The following is a 17,890-nucleotide window of genomic DNA, read 5'->3' as shown; positions in this document are numbered from 1 at the left end:
TGAGAACCTCCACTTACCAGAAGATTTTCCAGCTTAATATCTCTGTGTACCACATTAAGAGAGTGGAGATACTTGAGGGCACTAGCTAGGTTGTACATCATCCCACTGGCATCACGCTCTGTGTACTTTGTGGCTGAGGATATGGCATCAAACAAATCACCACCCTATGTAAACAAAAACAGAATTCTCTAAGTCATATGAATTATATTTCAATTTGTTATTTTTATTGTGCACTGTTACTCTACTTCAAAAATGTCACCTCTCTATAAGTACAATTCTTATTTTAGAAGTATATATATTCAATATATACATGTACATTATTTATCATCAAATGTCTCATTCTATAATTTGGTGTGTAATTTATAATATATGCAGTTCTGTTCAAAACTAATTGAAAGAGCAAAGGTACAGACAAAGTCTCTAAAATCCTCTCAATATTGACAACTATACACTTGCATGCATGTGCATTCATCCACACTCAAGTTCGTGCTTACAAAATTGGAACATCTGCACATGAAATATACACACACACACACACACACACACACACTGTAATATACGGCTACAAATTTAGTCACACCTGCATTAATAGTTCACTCATATGGATAACCCGAGTAAACATAGGCAATCGAACATGCATGCACAAATTCACTCATATGCTCACATACATGTACAAGAACACTCACGCAATCACACGAGCACGAAGACAGGGTCTGACACATAGACAAGCAGGCACAACATGACTAGTTCCTTTATTTGTGCCTACCCTGACTAGTTCCATGACCAGGTAAAGTTCTCTGTCTGTGCTATATTCCTCCAGCAGCTGAATGATGTTTGGGTGCTTCACAATTCTCAGAATGGACACCTCGCTGTCAATCATTTGTTTCTGGAAAACAAAAAACTTTATATGAGCAAAAATGATCAGTAATAGTATTGGTTAACTATAAACAAATCAAAAGCTTGGGGAATAGCAGAATTTTAAATCTTAAATATTCCAATAATTTGTATATATAGTCAGGATTGAAAGCATTATTCATACAGTATTTCTACTAACATAAATCCATGTCAAAAAAATAAATGCCCCAAAAGAATGCCATGATATGATTGGCATCAAACAGTACTTTTCAGAAATAAAATATTTTGGTTCATCTAGACATTCAGAAAATGTATGTGTATATATGTTTGCATCTGCTGCATGCCAAGACAAACTAACACCATCATTGTAACAATTGGTTTGTTTCTGAAAACGATCGGATTAACCATTGTGAGGACAGTAAACATGACAGGCGCTCAGAAGAACTGTGAGACATAACATTAAGTTCATTACAGGCCTCATATTTTTATGTTTGTGCTTTTAAATCATGGCTTGATTTGTTAATTTGGCATTCACTGTCACAAACCCAAGATCACAAATAAGTATTTCATGTATAAGGCCTGATTATAATTGAAGAAGAATGAAAATTTACTCAATGGCCTTAATATTGTATTTATTATGAACATGTATATACTAAGTGGCATCCATGCATCAGTTAAAGATAGCCTGCTGCTACATATGGCAAGATAAAATACCATTATTACAATGCATCAGCACTGATGTTTTTGCCTTTGACATTTAACATTTATATTCAGAATAATTTATTGCAGCTGCGTATTCCCCCTTTCAACCAATTTCTTGATTTCTTTAAAGGCCATGCTCATTAATCTATTGTATAACACAGGGCTATTAATAAAAGAAGACTGATAATTTCCTGCAGTGTTTTAGGACCTCATAAAAACAACTATTACAGGCATGAAGGAAACTAATCAAGTTAGAAGTAAAGACATTTCTCTGTTACTTAATTGCATGATTGTGCCTCTGCCATCAAAGAAGGTTGCTTTCATTGTTATTGGTTTGCCAATTTATTTTTCCTGAGAAGATATCCAAAACACTTCTACACAAATTTGATGACATTTTCAGAGAGAAATGATTTATTCAGGAAAGAAAACAAGTGATAACAGTTTCAAGTGAATCTTGGCCACCTAATATAAAAAAGAAAATATTGTCTTTTTCCTCAATGGAGCTCTGTGCTCTTGGAGCTCACTTTAGAATTCCTACCAAGTAGAAAGCTATGCTAGGGCAGCTATGTTCATCAAATGGATTGTCCCACATTATTCATTTTTATTCCGATCAATACAATGACCTCAGAGGGTGATGAAAAAAATCCTACGGTAATTACTCAATAAATTCCTGCGACATAAATTAATCATTTTTCAAAAATAAAAAAATGTTTTGTAAGTAATACTTAAAAATACCGATTTCAAAGTTTTGTTAAGTTAATATGTGGCCTTTTGTCTGTAAGTTAACTGCTACAAGTGTCTTAAAGTGGCAAGTCTTGAAAAAGTGAAATAGTTAAAAAATATTTGAAAAAAAAAAAGAAAAATTTTAATAACTATCATATTAAACAAGTGAGAATCATGATCAAAGAAAACAGATACTGAGAGACACAACAATTTCCATTGTAAGAAATGAAAGAACTCATTACTTTAAGCCCCTTCCCATAAAGCAATATTACAACCTCATGATGGGGCTAATTAAATGAGATTTCATTACTGAAATGAGAAATCCAATCGTCTTTCTGATATATACACTTTGCTGCTCTGAAAATGTTTTTTTTTTTTTTTTGTTTTTGCAAATCAATCACAAGGAGCTCTGCCAGTAAAGTCGATTTAAGTATGTTTACACAATAAAAAATATTGCATAATGTCATGAATAGACTGATATAAGTTTCAGACAGCATCCTGTATACATCATTTGCCTAACTGATCATATCAGCACATGAAAACCTATTTGAAACCTTGCCATGATAACATAATTATGTTAAATGGACAGGTATGTTAAATGTTACAAAATGCCGAAAAGCTGCTCAGTTACTTTCTTTTCATCTTGTACTAAATTATAATCCCCATGGTCTAAAGAGCATTAAGACAGGAACTGGACAATATCATGGACATTCCCTGGAGAAATTTGCAAGAATTTCACATTAGATTAACCACCAGAGAGTAAATTACACAGATGATGGATATGATAGAGCACTCTAACATTAGCTATTCTATGTAAAATTCCTTTCTACTGCTAAACTCAGAACTATTACCACTCCAGTATTTTAGTGTCTAACATTAAAACACCTTCATCAGATATATTATAGTAGCCTAAAGTGAAGAGAGCAGTGACCCCCCTCCCAAATAATATAATGTTACTAGTCTCCATAAAAACATCAAATTAGTTCCATGATAATATTAATATCCCAAAAATAAAAACCTAGTAAAGAACATTTATGGCTAATTTATAACGCATGCATGCATGGGTGTGTGTGTGTGTGTGTGTGTGTGTGTGTTTTCTAGTATGTGCATTTTTTAAAAAGTACGTAAGACACATCAATTTAAGAGAATGAGCTACTTTTTATACACAGTTATCAATGATGTGGGATATTTGAAACCGCAAGAATTAGGGATTAAGTACTGCAGCAGATATGAAATATTATACCTCAAGGGTAAAATCGACCCAGCTAAATGAATGACTCACATCAGTGACTCCATGAAAAACAGTATTGCGCAAACAAACCAAAAGAGAAAAGACCAATACAATGGCAATGAAATCATCATGTTTAAACTATAATATGAAGTGCTCAGAATACATTGGACAAAATGGAGATTTTGTTCTCATGTTGATCACAATCCTAAAAATTTGAAAAATAAAATACTGAATGTTGATATATACACTTTCGAATCTGTTCTTTGTTTCTATTTTTACCTGCAGGAAATACAGATTTTTCAAATAAATCAGAACATGAAGGACTAGGCTAAAATAGGACCAGGCTAAAACCAGTCAATTATGGGGTTTTTGCCAATCATCCTTCCCAAAAATGAAAAAAAAGTCGTGTCAATATACTTTTGACCTACCTTGGCCTTCACCTTGTTCTTGCTGATGATTTTCAAAGCATATTCCCTCTTGTTGTACCTAAAACAAAGAATAGATGGCTAAAAATGGTGAAAACCTGGAGATCATTAACTTCGTGATATAATTCATATTACTTCACGTGATGAATCATTTTCTATTTTGAATAAAGTGTCCTGAATTGTTAATTAAATAAAAGTGATTTAAGGGCTAAACTAAAATTATCCTTGATATTTTTGCTATAGAAATGAAAATTAGGATCTGTAGCTTTAAAATCTACACTCACTTCTCTGTGCACTCTTTGACAACTGCAAAATTTCCCTCGCCAATAACGTTACCAATTCTGTATTTTTCCAGCAACTCCTCTGGGATGCCATTTTGTCCTGCAGGATAGAGAGCATTTTTACACCAACGCATATTGATTGTCAATAATACTTCATATCTCATGTTCGGCCAGGAGATGCATAACTATTATCCAGTCATTCACTCAGAGTAATCTAGACATATTTTGTACATGTGCAAAAGGTGACTTCATTAAAGACAAGAACTGGACAATTTCATGGTCATTCCCTGGAGATCAAAATTTGCAAGAATTCCACATCAGACTTACAACCAGTGCATAGACTAAATTGATGATGGATTAAGCAAACATCAGCTATCACCCTCTAAAATTTTCATCAGTTTGATGATGATAGAGAAGAGAACCAGATGAGTATCTCTGAAAGTAAGGGTGCCATCACAGTGCAATACATACAAATACCACTGATTTCTGCAGACTTCCCACCTTAAAAATTACCATGCACATTCGGTATATATCAATGTGATAAAAAGTTAAAATATTAGGCACAATTAAAAGAGGACAAACAACAGCAATTTCCAAAGAAAAAAAAACTATAATATATTTCAATTCCCAGCTGAAATGTTCTATGTTCAATAATGTTCCTATTAATTGAGGCTTAACAAAGTCATTTATCATATTTCTGAGACTGAAGAATATACTAGATATGTTGGAATGAATCCAATATCCCATGTTAATCTACAACCAAATTCAATATTTCAAAAAACATTTCCCTGCAGCTGTTGATTCAAATATTGACCATTTCCATTAATATTTCCAGCTGTATAATTTACCTCCATTTATTCCATTTGTCTTCAAGGATGGCTTGGCCTAGAAAGTAAAAATATAAATATTAAACTGAAGATGAATTCAATTCAACTTATCTAAAGAATTAGAATATTTTTTTTCATACTGATTGCCATATGTTTACCCCATATTCTTCTCTATATTTTTATTCAGTTTATACTGTATGACATCACTATTAACTTAAATTTCAAGACTATTGTTTTTTATTGTAATTTTAGTTATGTGTGAAGGCACCAAGAAAGTAAATATGCCAAGCAAGTATATTTGTTTCCTATTTTTTTACCAGCAAAATAAAATAATTATTGTTTTTGTTAAGGCTTATTAAATATTTTTACACTTAAAAAGAAACTTACATTTCATTATCATTTTCCCCATATAAAACTTACAACTAATAAAGCGAGAGATATAAGAGAGGTGGTCAAATGATGTGGACAGTAAATGAAATTTCAAACAACACAATCTCTAAGTCACCCTGAGTTTCAGAGGGCACTGGAAACTCCTCTCTTCTCTCTGCATGCCGCTGCCATCTCCAGTATCAAAATGAGTCCCTGGAAACGGCAGTGACATACTGATAGAGGAGAGGTAAGTTCCTGGTCTTCTTTGAAACTCAGGGTGCTACTTAAATATGTCCTTGTAACTGTGCAAAACGCATTTGCATTGGGCATGACATTTGAAAAAAATTACTCACTGGTACAGGTGGCTTCTGTTTCCGCTGCATGACTGGAGAGCCAGCGGGACTAGAACGGAGGGTGTAACGAAGACCAGCTGAAACATTTAAGAGTACATTACAAATGAGACTGAGGGTAAGAATCAAAGAAAAACAGAAAAGTTCCAATACACCAAAAGTATTCACCACTTTTGTGGTTAACTAAGAGAGAGAGAGAGAGAGAGAGAGAGTCAGTTGAATAATTTAACAAAATGTTTTTAATGTCTTTCAGATGTTATTGTTTTGCATCTTTTTAAAATTCATATTCATTTTAACAGTGGTCAAAAGACTAGTTCAGAATTAATTGCAAGTTGCCTGAAACACAGAACTATTTTCTGTTAAATTAAATCAAAATAAAACTGTGCTATCAGGATTTATCACATTATAATCTTGATTAAACATCTTACTTAAATTTACCTTCATTAACCTTTCCTGATGATGATGACAGTGACCTTCGAGGTGTCCTTGGTGACCTCAAGGTCACACGTTCCTTCTGCCTCACTGACCGATAGGCACTTACAAACTTCACCTCTGTAGAAAAATAAAACTTCAAGATAATCAATGGGGCCATAACTAGTTTTTTTACCTGACTTCTTCATCAAAAAAGATTTGCCTTCAGTCTGCTTTAAGGACCCCCTGTATCTCTTTACAGACAAAATACAAATTAACACATTTCAGGCTATGGGATCATTCATATATTCTTTTTCAGTTTGTTTTCTTGTACATCATTCCAAAGAATAATAATAAAAAATCCCACCAAATTCAGTATCTCATTCTGAATAAACACAAAATAATCAAATGTGATATTTTGTTACAATGGTATATAATCATTTATATCATTACCACATTTACATACCAAACATAATAGACAAAGAATGGTCTTTAAAACTGAGACAAAATCAATATTCATATTTTTTCGTGCACAGAAAAAAAAACTTGTACTAATGAAATATTTATCATTTAATGTAGTGTTAAGACCTAGGCATCCAATTTAATAAAAATCAATGAAAAATCAGTAAAAAACGACTTATATTCTCATTAAGTATTCTGGCAGTCAAGTTGTTTTCTATAGAATGAATCCAACTGCATATCCTATTACAATCAGCGGTAAATAAGTTTCTAGTCTTGTTACATCCAATTATTATATGAATTAACCTTACAAATCATGATGTGACACTGTAGAGAAAATCTCTATGGGTTTGTTCACATGAGGCACAATTCGAACCACTCAAAACCGGTCTTGAGCCCCATATGACCAAATACCAGACTCACCCTTGAATACAATATGTTTATAAACTTTCATGTTAGGCTGCCTACTTAAGACAAAAATATGAAAACAAAAGTATTGGACACTCTTTCCATATATACATGTAGTTTATTTGGTTAAAAGACGTCTTCTTGGTCCAAAAAATATTTTTACCCTGACACTTAATACCTCAAAATTTAGGTATGGCAAATACATTTGTTAGTGGTCAATCATTTCTGGAGCTCTTATATAAATAATATAGTGTAGACTTTGCACAGTCAGCTTTCTGATTTTAGCCCAAAAATTTTAGATTATGAAACAGCACCCCTAGTCTAAAATCAATTTTTAAGAACAGTCACTGCTGCGAACAGTCTTTATTAAGTGGTTAAAGAATCATCAGGGAAATAATTCTCTCAGTTGAGCACAGATGGTAAGCCTAGCTGAGGGTCCAACAAAAGAACAGATGTCAAGTTAGCTGAACATAGTGTGGTGTATTGTGTTGGGAAAGTTAAGCAGCAGGCAATGGGACTAATTTTGTTACTGGTTGATGGGATTAGGGAGTGACAATTGTAATAGAACTGTTTGTTAACATCACAGTAACAATAGGTAAGGTCACACGGAATCAAGTGGGTAAAATGTATGTAAAGGAACAGAATATTTCTATCATTGATTTGTACCACTGCATGTGAACAATTTTCAGCCTTTCTGGTTACTGCACTATTATCAGTTTGTTTTGTTATAATAGTCTCTGTAGGGATTTTTGGTTTAGAGAAAATCAAAGAAAAAAGACACAAACTGTCATCCTTTGTGTATCCAAATTTTCATATTACAACATATGACTTCCATACAAATATATGCATGTAATCTAAAAACTGAACACAAACTAAATTTTGAATTTCAATTATACCAAATTATCCAAAATCAATTTTAAAAACTTTTTTAAGATTAGAAAAAGAAATAACTTTGCCAACATCAAAAAAGCAATATTCCATAAGTATATTTAATGCAACTTGAAGGAACACTCAATCAAACAGTTCTCACATGTTTAAGTCAGTTACCATGACAACTGATATCTTGATGTACTGCAATATGAAACCAAGTACACTTCACTCAATCATTAAATCTTCCACAATCTGCAAAGATCATAGACTACAAGAGTTATACCCAGAAGAAATCCATCCAAATAGTCATTACAAAAAGACCCAACAACTCCAATCACCGACTGTCACATTAAAGAAGGCAATCTATGTAACAGTAATACAGTTAAATGTCACTTTGTCTCTGAATGTTTTTCTTTTTGTTAACATCTATGTCATTATTACATTACAGTACTTTGTTACCGTATATAGAAAGCTGGCATTCTGGCAGTATTATTTACAACTCAATAAACTATTATAATTATTATTTATAATTTAAAATAATTAAAACACCCCTGATACAACAATATTAAGCACCATTAACAATAAATATGTATTCATGTATTCATTCACTATAAATTTAGCCCACAGTCTACATATGAGAAAACTTGCAGAAATAATAGGAGCTGGCATCAGTAATATATATGCTATGATCAAATTGGCTGTCAGTCAACAAAGTTCAGTCCCATTAGATTTGTTATTTTCTATTACCCAATCCAAAAAGCCACTGTTTTATGTCAGCCCAAGAGAGTGTGTTATTCATTTTGTGATGTAGGAGTAAACCTGAATGTCAAAATCACCTGCTACAGAATGAAAAACCATCAGCGTATCTGAAATATTGCCATTTCTTTGATAAAAATTGATTATGGTATTCAAAAATATCACTGAATTCTATGCCAACTGACTAAAACAAATGAAAGGCCTACAGTCAGTTACTCATAAATGATTCAAGTTAACAAAGTTCACATTTAATTCACAATCTTCTATTATCCATTCCGAGATTTATTATTGGAAAATTCTGCCAGAGATTGGCAGACATACATGTCTTGGCAAAACATCATGGTGATATTTGTGCCGACAGCATTATCTGTCGAGTCATTACATTATGGTAAAGAAGCTGCTGCATAATTGGCTGCACAAAACACTTCCCTAGCTAAGTGCAGGACCAATATTGATTTTTTCATTCTCGAATTTATGCTGCTGAGTAATACGCAAAACAGGTTTTGGGAAATATGCGACAGTAAATGCACAATTTTTCATTAAAATTTAAAAAAATGTTGCTTTGACAAAGGCAAAATTTACATGTTGAAATATGAATATCATGTGATTATATGGAGATGTTTAGCTATCAAAAATCAGTTCAGAAACTAATCACTAAGTAAACAATGTTATTTTCATCACCATAGTGTCTTAGCATCACTTTGACGTTATTCAAAAGTAATATATGTGGATTGCAGGAAGAATTGTACTTCACCTACAAGAAATCAACATCTTGATTATATTTTCTGACATTATATCCTGAAAGTAAGAACATAAAAATCTTAAAATCCTTGCACTTTTCTCCATCTCTGATATATACACACCAGATAATTCAAAATGTATGCACACATCAAATTTTCCTTCTTTAAATTATTCATAATCATTGTATTCTCCTTTTTGTTTAATTGTTTGTTCATTTGCTTTTGCCGAAGCAATCACGGATTGCAATAATTTGATGAAAACAGAGAAGCCAGTTCAATGACTAAATGTTGATCCCTGTACGATGATTAATTCACTGAGATGAATTAATTAAGCACTCATCAATCACACACACCATTATTATGAATTTAGTTTCAGTCTATACTGGGCTGTTTTTTCTTTGTAAGCCATTTAATCTTTTCAACAGCTTAGCTGACTGGCAGCTGCTGAAACATTTAGTGATCCATATTCTTCTCTTTTTCAGGTGTGTTAAGTCTGATTTTCAATCCCTAATAATGAACACCTTTTTTTTTTTAAAGTTATATCATCTTAAGTTATTGGCAAAAGCAAGCTTTCTGACAAGAGCCATTTCTTTTGAGAACTTCTGAATCATCAACAATTGACTCTATAAGCTTTATTACACATAATTATTTTTCAGAATAAAGATTAAATTAAAATAAAAGAAACAATGAACATATTGTTGTTGGTATAAAAGCAGCCCATTACCCACACTACATTTTCTATCAATTCATACCAAAAACAACTCCAAAGCTAAATGTGAGATTTAAAAAAAACAAAAACAATGCTCAATTACATTGTTCTGAGAAGCACAGGCTAATTTTCTCCTATCTGAAGTGATATTGTGTCTGGAGACTTCACAGAGCTTGCATGATTCAACCTGTCTGTATTTCAGTCAGTGGCAGAGAAATGGTTATTGATCCATGCTTTGTTAATCACACGCAACTAGGATATCGCACTGTTCTTTAAACAGATCTATTGTATCTTTGTTGGCAGGCTATAAGCAATTCATCTACTTCATTTATTACCTTACTGGGATTAAAAAATTTTTTTCTGTGAATTCTTGTAAATTATAATCCAGCAATTAATATTGAGGTTGATCATGCCCTCTGTAAGTGAGTAGATGCTTTATTGGTGCTTTATTGGTACTACGTATATCAACATATGTAAGAATCTTTTCGCTTTCAAACTGCAGTTAAGTTTGAGAGATTTCTGACAAATTAATACCTTGGCTGTTACTTAAGAAAGAGTCACCAAAACTGTGCCCCTCTCCCTACCCCCAAATCTGAAAAGGGCCTCGGCCTTCATATCTGTCTGTAATCATAAGTTAGATTCTGAAACACGATCACTTACCATTGTCATCCAGGTCAAAGTCATCCATGGAGTATCGCTCTGGTCCATAGGCCAGGAACACACTGTCATCTTTGAATAAGTCAGACAAATTAGTTACCTGAAGGGATAAAAAATAGAACATAAAAACATATTAAGATGCTTCATATTGTGCTTTGAGTAAATTTTTTGAAAGATCTCATATTTGCCAGCTTTATGCATTTGTGACTATTTCATGCATTACTTAGGACAGACTCCCGTTGTTTACAAGAGTTATGTAATTACGTAATTTTATTGTTCATATGATGTTACAAAATAGATCTACCCATATAGATACTACTGTCATGTTGCCAATTACAAGATCTAGACCACAAAAATGTTTTTCTTTTTATGGCTTTCTATCTTCTTCTATTTCACTGACTGAATCAACATTATCATTATCATCACTGAGGGAAATCCCTAGCTATAGGTATAGATTGGTGTTCTGTGGATAAAATCATTATCAGACCACTTGCAGAGAGTACAAGTACTTAGGGCTATCTTTCTCCACCAGAGAAACACTGGTCTTAAAAGTGGCACTAAGTTAGGTCAACCTTTCTCTACTGGAAATAAGCCTTTAGGAGGTACTGAATAAAGTCGACCCATCTGCAATGGTGACAGGCCTTCAGCATAACTTTTTACAAAGAACTTCTTTCATTTAATATTTATGACAATGCTTTAAATGCATGTGAAATATTAATCAAAAAGATTTAACATTGTATCATAATATAAATCAATTTAAAGATCAAAAGGATGCAAAGATAATAATTGCAAAATGAGTCCAAAATCCAGGATAAAGCTTCGATTCCAGATGAGGCACTTGACATGATGTCAATGCAAATTCAAACTGTTATAATTTAGTGATTAATATCATGATAAAAAAAAACTAAGTTAAGAACAAAGACGGCACTCAAGCCTCATCCAAACTCCAAGAGAACAAAGAGTATTGATGTCACCCCAGAACTATACAAACATCTGTGAATCACTGTCTGGTGGATCAACCTGCCGTATTTGATCATCAAATACAGACAGTCATGCCTTGTGATGGAAGTTCAAACACAGACACTGACTTCATTTTATCCCCAATTACTTCCATAACTGTACAACTTCCCATTAATGCTGATTAGTTTTCATTTTAGACAATTCCAGGATCAATATGTTATGCATTTCTTCAAATAAAATACAGGCTTTTAAGGCAAGTTGTTTAAAGCAAGAATATGTAGGTGTATTGATTTAGATTTATCATAACAAAAATCAATGAAATGTTGTCTTTACAGAAATCATATTTCAGCCAAATTTCTGTATCATAAATCACTTTAACCTCAAAATGAGTCAGGATATGATGCTTGGATTTGATTTAAAGTATGGTCTCCAAATCTATAATCAAATTGGTAAAAAGTTTACTAATATTAACGCAATAAAATTAAATCCATCTGCCATTTTATACTATATAAGGTTAAAAAGTAAAATTGCTGCTTATAAATAAAATATACTTAATCAGAGTTTATGTACCAATTAATGATAAACAAGAACTAATAGACTGACTATACAGAAATAAATCCATAGAGGTTTGGATACCTCCATATTCACAAGCTATGAGGGTAAAATTAGTCTGCTCATCTCCATCCTAATGACTGCATCTAATGGTATCTCAATTATTGAAACCTGATTAAGTTTAATATTGAGGGGGTCACCAAATGTTCACAGCTGACTGAATTTCCATTTTCACAGACACGTATACAAGTATACTAGACTAAGTATTCCCGCATAGGAAATTACCTTAGGGATTGATTGCACTGGTACAAATGGAAAGGGGATATTAATACTTTGGTTTTAATTTTAGTTAATCATTTTTTCCCTTTATGTGGGTTTTCTTTTTAATCATGTTCCTAATTGCTCACCATGGAGCAAACAGTGAACAGTGCATTTTTATCATGTTGCTATGAGAAACATAATAATATAATTACCTCTGTCACGGATGTTAGGTTTTCATTTTTGTTGGTTTGTTGATTTGTTACTAAACACCTTATAACTTTAAAAGTCATGGCAGAATTTGATAAAATTTCCAGGATAGGTCAGAAAAAGTCTTACTTAAGTCTCTATAAGATTTTGGAGGAAACCCATTAATCAATTAATCAAACAATTAATATTAATAAGAACTCCCTCCATGCTTTTCTAATATGATTAAATATACAGTAGGCTCGTACTAGTAAAAAATAAACAAGTTCTTATTCAGAGAGACAAAAATGCTCAAGTCTTCACCATTTCAACTAAATGAAACATCTGAAGTGCATGGCACATGCTTTATAATGATATGAATAACTAGGGTGCTTATATAATGGGCCTTTATTACAGGACTTTTATATCAATGCAATTCAGATTTTCACTATTTCAACTTAGTGTACTTGTATGACCATAGCTTAGAAGCTAACAATCATAAACAGATTTAATACCTGCTCTTATAACCTTAGGCTGTGAAATGCGCAAACATATACTATAGACATATAATCTGCTCTCAAACATTGTAAACAAATATAAACATTATTTTCCTTATCAAAATCTACCTACTAAAACCATAAGGGCAATTCAGAAATCCCCCGTTTATCCACTCTTACCCTGCCAGTGACAAGTCATTTATTTCAGTGAAATTGTGCAAATAGTATTGAGTGATGTCAACAATTTCATTGTTGGTATATCTATATGCTACTAACTGGTTAATTAGCTATATGTAAACATGCTACCTGAATTTCAAGTACAACATAGACACATATATAGTTTCCCTTATTATGCGTATAGGTTTGTTTGGTGATTTGTTTCTTATTGAATCTCATGTTTACTTTCAAGTATGCTTAGAGCAGTCTTTCTTGGCATCTCCCTCATTCTTTGCATCAAAATGTAGATTTTACATTATGTAAAGTAATTGATAAACACCCCTGCATATCAGTACATATACAAGAAGAAAAAACCTGGCAAACCAAAAAATTGTATAAATTTCTTCATTTTTGTTATTATAAATTCAAAATCTTGATGCGTCCCTATTTGCCCTTCTACACCCGTCTTAAAGGATAATATTTAAAATGCTTCCTCCATAATATCATCACATCATATCACAATATTTCTCTTCAACTCTTTGCTGGTAAATCCAAACTTAACAACTCTGAACTGCACACAGAGCCCAATTCTTACGTACAATACAATCACATCCCCTTTCACAGTGACACCTAAGTTAGAATAACTTTAAATACCAAGCCTTTTGAAGCTTTGTTTACTTTCTAGTATTGTTGAGATTGGGTTATATTGAAGGAGAAGTATATGCTTAGTGTGTACATAGTTTATTTACAAAGACCACACTTCAGAGGATGTAATATAAAACTAACAATTAGCCCAACCAAGCACTTACTTGTAGCTAAGGAAAGGTGAACTGATACAAAAGTTCACTTTCAATTTTTCTTGTGTGGTACAAATCAACATCTTGTATACTGGCGTATAATTCATTTCCGTATTAACACTAACGAACCGCAAATTATACTTTATCTTTAATTTCCTTTGAGTGTAAAAAGTGATTAATATTGACTACTTAACTGTCAGTAATGCTCAGCTGTTCTACTGCTGCTGAAAGTATTGCACCATTTAAGTCTGATTGTGTAAGGAGCCATTTTCCCCAATTTTTTGCTTGATTTTAACAACATTTTGTTAAGTATATTGGTTGATAACACATCTCACATGGCATCAGCCATTAGGGCCAAGTGCCCTTGATTTTACACTTTTAATTTGATCATTAATTTAATTGCAGATACTGTACCAAGTTGAACATTTTACTTAAAAAAAGCACTTGACCATGCGTTTCAATCATGGTGTATCCTCAATGCCATTACCAAAATTATGCTGGAATTAGGTATGAATTCATTACAAACTGTTTATTGATGACCTAAATAGCTCTGAATTGAGTTTCAGTCAAAATCCAATGTAAACCTTCCATTTTGAGACAATGCCTTAATTCAGAATTTCAGCTATAAAATTTTAGCTGCAGCCAGGCCATTAAGCTTTTCCCAAGCTATCATATGTGCAGATTCTCATATGGAAAAAAAAGGGAAAACAATTTATGGAACATTATGAGTCATACTCCGTATTAGCTATTCTTGGAGCCTTCCAGCAACTATTCACTAGAGAAGTGAGCAAAGTTCTTGCCTCAAAATAAAAATCAATTCTGAGTTTTTTTTTTCAAATGAGATTTTGAGGCTGTACACTACACAAGTTTGCCATGGGCTTTGGGTTTCTGTGTTACTCAAAATGCTCCCACAATTACCTGATAAATATACTTCATCAACATAGTAGTGGGGATTGGGAATATTGGTGAAATGGCTAATTATTTGCAGTACGTGGCAGAGATTAAGATAAATAATTCAGATGAAAAGTGTGCACACAGACACTACATTGTTAATCCTAAATTAGCTCAAATAATGCCTTGTAGGGCTACATACTTGCTAACAAGGGCCTGGATTATATATGTAAGTCATCATTATTAGCCCTTTGGTAGCTGATTGTATGCAAAACATGTAGTATTTAATAGATATAATAATTTCATTCTAAATAATAGTGTGAATCTAATTTCAATTCAATCATCTCAGCCTTGAATAAGGAGCATTTTAAAGACCTTCTTTCAAACATTTTGTGATGATTTTCCTGCACTATCAATTATGTCAGAAGTGAAGTCAATCAAAAAGAAAACAAGTGCTGACAACTGGCATGCTACCCATTGCTATAAATAATGTATATGCTTCAATTATTGAGCTGTGACTGCCACAGCTAGATAGATAAGTTTGTTTGGACAAACTTTAGCTGCAAGGTATCAGTAATTGACCTTTCAAATAGGATAACAATAGTTTTCTCTATAAAAACAGTAGTTCCTTTGGAGGCTGAACAGACTGCGTGATATGTTGGCCAGGCATATATTAACCAGTTACAACAAAAAATACCATTTTTTTTTACTCATAATTTCTTTCTTTTCTTAATGAACATATTAACAGAAGTGCATCCATGGTAAATGCTTCTGATTGTCCATCCTTTTTCTACCATTCACTAATTTAGGTTACAGCCAGCCTATGTACAGCACTGGATTAACAGCCTTAGGATCCATTTTTTTCCCAACAAAGTTAACTTTTTATCTACATATGTGGTCAACTCCAGCATGTATGGGTAACCATATCAAAACTTAGAGGATGGATAAATATCATAAACAGATACAAAAAATCCAAATAATCAAAAGTCAAAAATCAAAGATTTAATTATATCTGCAATGTCTTAAAGTAAACTCACCTGTCTTCCATCCAAAGTGAAAATCTTTCTCACAGCACCAGTGTCCAGTTTGATTGCCTCAGTAACATCATTCAGGACTTGTTCGAAGGAGTGAGCAGTCTTCTTATTTAAAAGAATCCTCACGGCTTTTCTCGGTTTTGTTCCATTGCGTATGATGGTGACCAACTTTGGTCGTATGTAATTCTTGAACTCATCCTGTGTTTCTTGCCTTGGAGGGGCGGGGGTATTGGACGCTGAGGCTCCCTCATGAGCTTGCCCAGTTGCCGGGCTGCGGACATTGGGATTCCAATTGGGCGTCCAGCATTTAGAGTAATCAACTCTTCTAAATGCATCCGTCGATGCACAAACATAATTTTCTCCCTCCTCCAGCTGGTCAAGATGTGTTATCTTCTTGGATCCATCAATGGAAAAAACATGGCGCACACCACTAGGAAGCACATTCTTATCACACAGCGGACTACTCGTCAGCTCAGCCAAAAGAGATTCAAAAGTCCGAAAACGCTCAGGCGACACAGCATATATCATTCCTTTGAAGAAGCGATCACCATTGCGGTAGAATCGCACTTTCTTGGCACGTTTTTCTTCACTGATGCGAATGATGCTGGAGCGTATGAGACTCCCATGGGCACTATGTGTGGGGCTGATACGCCCTCCTGCTCCGGCACTCTGACGGGAACCAACACGCCGACTGAAACGGTCTTCTGAGGGTGGAAAGTGTTCATCCATGGCACTGCTGCTGTAATAATCCACCATATTTTTTCTCTCTTAGGATGGTGGGTGTTTTGGATCCCCTGTAAAATAGATGTTACTGAAAAAGCAAATAAATACAATAAATGTTCAGTTGATTAAATGCCTTATGGTATTGTCCTTATGTGTGATCCCTGAAAGATATTTATTCTTCACTTTATTTACTTTTAAATTGACATAATTATTAGCATCTGTTTCTAAATAAGTAAACATCTTCAAAACCATATGCCACATTGTGTGCTGCACTTGTGATAACAAATATTATAAGAAAGAATCATGATAATAATCTATGTACATATAGTAATTCAAATGCAATAATGTATCACCAACATGTTCTTTCAAAGATTTTACATATATTCTCCCAAATTGAAAGTCATCACTTGCACACCTTGCCTTAGTGTGCCAGTAATCTTAATTATTAGTAGTTTGATCGCAGTGGCAATTAAACCCACTTGCCACGGCGTCTTTGTTTACCTACAATTATCAATTCACAGAGCACGCACGTCTGCGCGTGGGATCTGCTCCGAGTCGTCTACTGGTCTTAAGTGTCTGAGTTGAGCCTAGGAACTACTGGCAAAACCCACACAAAAGAAAAACGCCAGTAGATCGATGTTTAACTGCTCATAGCAAATCGTTAGAAATCAAGTTAACGCACTCTTAACCGAATCAATATTGTACACTAATTCTAAAAATCTATCCTTAACTGCGGTAAAAAATCTTTTCCATAGGTGGCTTTTTTGTGGAGAGAAAAAAATACAAAAAAAAAAGCTCACCGCTCCACGTCCAGTGCAGCTGCCTCTTCCTACCCAGTCGTAAAAAGTGACTCAACTGAATGTACGGCTCCGATGAATAAGCCGCGCACGCTGGCGTCTCCTGGGATGATATTATTCAACTAATGTATTATCCAGCCATACGGCACACTCACTCTTAATAAATTCAGTTCTGTCTGAGAAAAATATCGATCGCCCTACTAGGGATTCCAGCATCAGCACTTCGAGCATGTTGTTAGGCTTAGCAACATGCTAGCCTCGATTTG

The 17,890-nt window shown here is 33.6% G+C and overlaps 1 protein-coding gene across 3 annotated transcripts in view; it reads right to left on the bottom strand.

Moving 5' to 3' along the window:
• LOC106177957 (serine/threonine-protein kinase DCLK1) overlaps nucleotides 1-17,890 on the bottom strand; it is a 23,401-nt gene extending 5,511 nt beyond the window's left edge. Inside the window, exons 1-10 of one of the 3 annotated variants that reach the window (XM_013560915.3) lie at nucleotides 17,628-17,890; nucleotides 16,108-16,915; nucleotides 10,777-10,873; nucleotides 6,202-6,315; nucleotides 5,767-5,843; nucleotides 5,066-5,102; nucleotides 4,221-4,317; nucleotides 3,940-3,997; nucleotides 767-886; nucleotides 18-164 (exon numbers count right to left, since the gene is read on the bottom strand). In XM_013560915.3, the coding sequence (XP_013416369.2) occupies nucleotides 18-164; nucleotides 767-886; nucleotides 3,940-3,997; nucleotides 4,221-4,317; nucleotides 5,066-5,102; nucleotides 5,767-5,843; nucleotides 6,202-6,315; nucleotides 10,777-10,873; nucleotides 16,108-16,860 (1,500 nt within the window). In that variant the 5' untranslated portion in view covers nucleotides 16,861-16,915; nucleotides 17,628-17,890. Of the gene's footprint in view, nucleotides 1-17; nucleotides 165-766; nucleotides 887-3,939; nucleotides 3,998-4,220; nucleotides 4,318-5,065; nucleotides 5,103-5,766; nucleotides 5,844-6,201; nucleotides 6,316-10,776; nucleotides 10,874-16,107; nucleotides 16,916-17,332; nucleotides 17,477-17,627 lie in introns of those variants that run through there. The other 2 variants (XM_087009847.1, XM_013560916.3) reach the window with 2 other exon arrangements.

The sequence above is a fragment of the Lingula anatina genome, chromosome 3, assembly GCF_051362555.1.
Source record: "Lingula anatina isolate TDL-2025a chromosome 3, LinAna3.0, whole genome shotgun sequence".
Lineage (NCBI taxonomy): Eukaryota > Metazoa > Brachiopoda > Lingulata > Lingulida > Lingulidae > Lingula > Lingula anatina.
This window is presented reverse-complemented; position numbering and strand designations above follow the sequence as displayed.